We start from the raw sequence: 6733 nt of genomic DNA on the forward strand, positions 1-6733 counted from the left end.
AGTGTACCTTGTTCCTAGAGAAAACTTTTGGTATGAGTACAAGATGAAACATCTTTTTAAAAAGAAAATACTAGCATATAATAACTTGGCTTAGAGCCAAAGAGGTACTAAGAGGATCATATCCAAGTTTTTAAATAATCTATGCCATTATTAAATGCCACCAAGTTTTTAGTTTTCCTCACTTCTGAGTTTAGAACTTAACAGCTTAGAGAGAATTTCCAGACTCACCTATCACTACTTTTCTATTTTATTTCCTTCTTTGTAGAATTGTGAAAAGATACTATTTGTGCTACTTTAAAATGTCAACAGGACAGTCAAGTACAATTTTCAGCTTTCTATTTTTAATGCAAAAACCCTGCCTAAAATGTACCTCGAAGAACATAGGGGTATACTGAATATTTTATATAAAGAACCAGGCATCATTAGATTACATCTAGAAAACTTAAACTTCCAATGACCAATACTGAGTAATTCTTCAACATATTAGTGTGTTACCCAAAATATTTAGCTCCTTTTGAGGTTTGGGGTATTTCTTTAGACTGTACCAATTGAGCATATATCATCCAAAAAGGGTTTTCAATATTTTGACAAGATTTCAGATTTTCTGATGAGGCATATTCAACATATACAGAGAATATACTACAAAAACATTTCCAGAACTGACGGATAAATATGTAACTAGAAACTTCAAATCCTCAGAAGCAATACTGACTCTCCAAAACATGCAGTTTCCTTTTCATTAGAAACACTTCCAAATTTAAGTAACAAAATATGTAATTTTACTAAATTCCCAAATTCAGGAACCAATACATACTCAATTGAGACACTGCCGCCATCCCCCAAACATCTAAGTCCTCCAAATATACTTTTTCACACTAAGTCCTGTGAATATTTTCATGAAATACCTACAAAGACATCACACCCTAAATTATTTGTACCATTAAACTTCTTTTTTAAATTATTTAATGTCCTATAAATCCTCAAGACTTGCTTTTCTCTTGTTTTAACACAACGGAAATAAAAACAGTTCCAGAACTGTGGTTCACTTATCTAATCCCAGAACTCAGGAGGCAGAAGCAGCATGGTAATCACATAGTAAGACCCTGTCTCAAAGAAAAAAGCATACATTACATACACATCTGTAATGGACTTCAAAGACACACCCGGAACTCTAGAATAAAGACTGATTTTATGAGAGGCAGATGGAATCTCTGTGGGTTTGGGGCCAGCCTGGTCTACTTATCAAGTTCCAATAGGGCCAGTTCTACAGTGAGACCCTTTGACCTTCTCAAAGAACCAAAATCTTAAAAAGACAAAAAAAAAAAAAAAAAAAAGAAAAGAAAAAAAAAATTTTATAGTCTATCTCGTTCCTGGTGTAAAGGACTAAGAATGGAGTTATGGTATCTCTTGTACTCCAGAAGACAGAAAAGTGATAAAAGTATAATTTAGCAAATGACCACAGATAAAAATAACAAACTGCTTGCAAATGGAACTAATCAACAAGGGTATAAATGAAAAGGAAACAAGAGCCAACAATTATTTATGAATTCCTTTATGAAGGTGAATGAAAATCAAAGTAAACAAACACAGAAAAGGAAAGCAACTAAACCACCAGTAGGCCTAAGTGTCAAGTCAAAAATTCAAAACTCTAAGGAGTATTTCCAGGCAAAGGATCACATCATAGCATGACTTCTAAGACACAGAACTCTTGGCACATGATGTATATCCAACGTTTGTTGAACAAATAAGCAACAGAATTTGGTGAGGATTAATTTTTCCAACTCTAAAGGAACTTACTGCCTCAGTATAAGATGAAATCGTTTATAGATGTTTTCCTGAGTGTGTAAAACTGGTTTCTTACTGTATTTTGGAATGGATACCTAATTGGGTCCAGTTGTTATAAAAACAACTTGAAAGTCTATCATATCAAGTACCAGATCCTTTTGTGTCAATTACCGGAGTGACTCAAAACAAAGCATACTAAAAGTACAATTAATCTTGCCTTCCAATAGTTAACATGTAAAATCAACAGTGAAGAATGATTGATCAACATCATTACCCTAGCTAGAATGTATGGAATACTACAGAACATTTACCCTTAAAACTGACAATAACCTTTTTGGTAGCTAAGATTTTCTAACACTTGAATAACCTGCCACTCTCACAAACATGTAGTTTATCTGCATAAGCAGCACAAAGTGATAACTATATTCCACACAACTATCTTCCTCCCAACCAATTACTCCACTCCAAAGCAATCTTCTGACCATTAATAATTTCTCAACCCAGTAATTATGTAGAGGCCAATGTTTCTCAACATATGATCAAAATGAGTACAGCTGATTCTACCCTCAGAAGTAAAAAGAAAGCAACAACAAAAAAGTAAAACAGAAAATGAATAATGTTTTCTGAAAGTAATTAAAGGCATTAAGAACTAGTCATAAACAAAAGCAAAAGCCCATGGTATTCTACTGTGAGCCTCCTCCAGTTTTCAATTAATACTGTTTTAAATGGTATCTATGTAAGTAATAAGAGATCTTATTGTCCAAAAACTACACAGCTTTTAATTATCTTAGTGAAATTATTTTATCCTACAATGCAGACTGACTTTAGAAGCAAATAGGTACATTTATAAACAGTGAGCAAAGTACATGTGCAAATGTACCTATTCCCAGTCATCCTCACCTGAATAGCTCATATGAGGCCCTATCTGAAAAGGCAAAATAGGAATTTAAAAAAGATCTTTAAAGTTGTGTATTTCTATTAAACATTAACAGGACCCTAAGGGAAAAAAAAAAAAAAAAAAAACACACACACAAAAAAACAACCAAAAAAGGGATGTAGGATTTTAAAGGGTTAAACAAAAACTAATTTCCTAAACAACAAAAAGCCTTTTTAGGCCGTGTTGTTGGCACAAGCCTTTAATCCCAGCACTCGGGAGGCAGAGGCAGGCAGATCTCTGTGAGTTCGAGGCCAGTCTGGTCTCCAGATCGAGTGCCAGGATAGACTCCAAAGCTACAAAGAGAAACACTGTCTCAAAAAAACAAACAAACAAACAAATACAAAAAGCATTTTTAATGGCAGTAGCTATCTTGATAAACCTCCTCTTTAAATGTCTAATTCATAATTACAATTAAAACTTGAACACTTGAAGCACCAATGACTTCAAACTAAACCAGAATCTTCAGAACTCAAAGTTCCCTTCTTGGAAAACTGCTCAGGGACTCTGCTGTCATTAGTAAACATTTAAAAGATTATCTTTGTAAATGCACTCGATATTTATCATCAAACATTGGAGTCTATGCTCATGCCAACATTACTTTCCAAGTGACTGAAAAATTTTAAGAGAGGGGGAAAAAATACCAAACTTGATAACATCAGCATACAGTAACTTCCTTAAGGTCGACACACTGAATGCACTGTTTAACCCTTAAAGTACATACATATACTTGACAGTTTGGGCCAGAAAACTACTTACCACCTTCCCTTTCTCTAACTCTTTGAGTATGCACATTTTTGGCCTTATTGTGACCTGTGCTGTCACTGTATTTGTTTTCAGGACTATCAGATCTCCGCAACATTTTATTTGGTGGTGAAGGATCTGCGGCGTCTCGCATCTTTTCATGTCTGTGATCACCACTGCTGGGGTGACTCTTTGACGAATACTTAAGTGCCTGGAAAACATCACCCCCCAAAACAAAGAGAAAAAGTTCAAACTTTAAACTCAATTACCTATTTAAATCACAAATTTTAATATGTTAACTTCACTTAAATCAAAATTCATTTATTTCCATTCTCAGTACTTCCCTTATTCAGAGAAAATCTAAATGCTCAAGAGTTACTATGCAACTCCTGGTAAGAAATCTAATACAACTAGGGGGAGAAAAAAAACCCTATTATGTAAACTTTAAAAAACAACTATCTTGGCACACTTTGAAACTAAAACCAGTTTTTGAAAGCTTAAACTGCAATCCATTTATACTCTACAAATAATGCATCCAGGCACATGTACAAAATAAGCATGTTTTTAAGACCATAGTTAATAAAAGTTTTTCCATTTCTTTGATTCAAATAAAGCACTAACTCGTAGTTTACAAGCTCTTTCAGGGATAAAATACTCTTAAGCTGCAAGAATATTTGCCAAAACTGATGCATGAGCAGAGCTTCTAAGAAGGCATAATTCTAGACGCCCTTAAAATAATGGCTCTCCTCTGCAGGTGCTTTAAGATGAACACAATGTATCAGTCCTTCACTAGTAGTTATATGGGGGAGGGGTCAATAATCTTTGACACATGCAAATATTGTCATCCCGGAAGCTCCTATACAGTAACACAACATCGTGTTAGAAACCTGCTTGCTCTCTTGCCAGACTGGTGGCTCCCACGTGTAATCCAGCACTCAGAAGACTTAAGACAGGAGTAATACTGGAAGCCACAGAACCTTGAGAGGCAGATCTGTTCCAATTCTTTTATCTTTTAAAAGTGATTAGTGGTGCTATCTGTTATCATCAGTTAGCGTCCAGAGGACACTCCAGCAAATCTTTAAAACTTTACATGCAAAAACTTCAATAACAATAGACGCCCAGAGACATTACTATTGGCATAAAGAAACCAAGTGGCAGAAAATTTAAATTAACTAAAGCAAAAACAAAACAGTTTCCCTTGAAAGGGAATAATGTTAACTAAAAAAAGGTACTTCTCCCTTTCATCTACTTTAAAACCTTCACATTTATCTTTCGGCTCTCCAAAAGCAAGCAAGCAAGCAAATGTGCCTCTCACGTCACCTATCACTACACCCCAGCGATTCCTTCTCACTCAAACCCAACCAGGTCTTCCTGGTTACGAATGTTTTTTTTTTTTTCTTTAAAAAGAAAGAAAGAAAAACCCTGAACTTCCTCTAGCCACCTCTCAATTTAAGTCCCTGGATAAGCTTGGAGAGTGGTAATGGAACCCTATACCAATTTTTAAGCGGGCCAGTCATGCTACTTTCGGATTTGTTGCACCGAAAGGCCTGTAGCGACTTCTGAAGCCTGCGCTCGAGTAGCAGTCCCTCCCTTCCCCCTCCGGCCCCCTCCAATCCCTCTACCCCCGGATCGGCTGGTACCTGGAAAGGCTGAGAGTCCCCCCTCCGGTCGTGACAGCTGAAAAACAGTAACAAGAACCGTGGCATGAGACATCGCGGGAAAGGAAGAAAGCGGGTTCCCCCGGGCGCCCCTCCCCGCGGGCCGCCGACCAAACCGTACCGGAGCGGATTCGCACCGCCGACAATCCCCGGGCTCAGAGGCCCAGGCCAGTAGCCGGCCCGCAGCCGCGGCCCGCTCGCCTTGCCCGCCAGGACCCCCAGGCTGCAAGCCCGTCCGCCCGATCGACCCGGCCCGCCGCCTCCTCCGCCCGATCCCGATCAGGGTTAACAACAAAAATGGCGGCGCGGCCAGCTCCCGATAAGGACGCCCGCCCGCCCGCCCGCCCTCCGCCGCGGCCCGGCCCGAAACGAAAAGACGATTTACCCATCACTGAGTCTCTGCTGTTTCCTCGCATACATTACCATCAATGCCCGGCTGTGTGTGTGTGTCGGGGAGGGGGAGAGCGGCCGCGAGGCGGGCGGGCGCGCGCGCGGGCGGCGGGCGGGCAGCGGGCAGCCCGGCACCAGGACTCGGCGCGCCCTCGGCGGCTCGCGGCACCTCCCCGTTACTGGCGCCGGCGCTCCCGGGCCATCTCCCTCAGTCCCCACCGCTTAGGGTCGGCCGGTGCAGCGGCGCCAACTACACGGCGGCAGCGCGAGCCGGGGGGAGGGGGCGAGAGGCCGTGTTCGGGTCCCCGCGGAGAGCGAGCGCCTCCAGCAACCTTCCCCTCCTCCTGCTCCTGCTCCGCCGCCGCCGCCGCCGCCTGCCCTCCTCCCCCCGCCGCCGAGTCCTTCTCGCCGCCTCCTGCCGCTGCCGCTGCTAGCACCGCCGCCGCCGCCGCCGCCGCCGCTCCACCAACTACATCCGGGCAACTCGGCCGCGGCCGCCTTCGGGAAAGCTCGGCAGTTTCCGCCACACCCCCCTCCTACCCACCCCGCGCGGCTGGAGAACGCCGCCTTCGGCAAACCTCGGCTTGCTCACGCCCTCCTCTTCCTCTGAGGCCTGGGCTCGTAGCCCCGCGACCCGTCAAGCCCTTTCCGGTTGCTGCTTCCCTCACTCTCGACTCTGGCCACTCCCGTTCCACTTTAGGGGTAGTCGTGCTCGGGGGCCTGCGAGAGGCGGGCCCCGGGGCCTCCGGGCTGCGCGGGGTGGGAGCCGCCTTCGGGAGGAGAACCGTGGGGCGCGAGGGACGCCATCGCGGACTAAATGCGGAGCGGCGGCAGCTGCGCGTGCGCCCAGAGGCGCAACGGCGGCGGGGGCGGGGTGCCCTCCGCGAGTCGGCCGCGGCCCCCGCCCCTCGGGCTCCGCGTGGGGGTCGGAAAGCCCCTAATTGGGCGGCCCGGACGGTTGCCGCGGAGCCTCGGCGGGCCGCGGCGGAAGTCGCCCTCAGCCGGCCGCTGGAACCCGGAACCGCGGCCGAGTGCAGTCACTCATCCTGCGCGGCTAGGGCGCCGGCCTTGGCGCTGGAGACGTTAAGTGGCCGGCCGCAAGGCGGAACGGAGCCTTCCCACCGCGACTTTTCCATTCCCTCCCAGTTCTTCCTCTCGCTGGAAGAAAATTCTTTGGAGAATGCGGCTGCTGAAAGAAAGAAAAGAAGAGAAAGAAAGAAAG

At 44.3% G+C, this 6733-nt stretch overlaps 1 protein-coding gene across 7 annotated transcripts in view; it reads right to left on the reverse strand.

The window, feature by feature from the left end:
- Positions 1–6193, reverse strand: part of Wac (WW domain containing adaptor with coiled-coil) — a 62126-nt gene extending 55933 nt beyond the window's left edge. For 2 of the 7 annotated variants that reach the window (XM_027405489.2, XM_027405485.2), the window contains exons 1-3: positions 5507–5840; positions 5104–5140; positions 3479–3674 (exon numbers count right to left, since the gene is read on the reverse strand). In XM_027405489.2, the coding sequence (XP_027261290.1) occupies positions 3479–3674; positions 5104–5140; positions 5507–5547 (274 nt within the window). In that variant the 5' untranslated portion in view covers positions 5548–5840. Of the gene's footprint in view, positions 1–3478; positions 3693–5103; positions 5141–5506; positions 5924–6055 lie in introns of those variants that run through there. The other 5 variants (XM_027405488.2, XM_027405484.2, XM_027405486.2 and 2 more) reach the window with 4 other exon arrangements.
- Positions 6194–6733: the final 540 nt, after the last annotated feature.

The sequence above is a fragment of the Cricetulus griseus genome, chromosome 3 (genome assembly GCF_003668045.3).
Source record: "Cricetulus griseus strain 17A/GY chromosome 3, alternate assembly CriGri-PICRH-1.0, whole genome shotgun sequence".
NCBI lineage: Eukaryota > Metazoa > Chordata > Mammalia > Rodentia > Cricetidae > Cricetulus > Cricetulus griseus.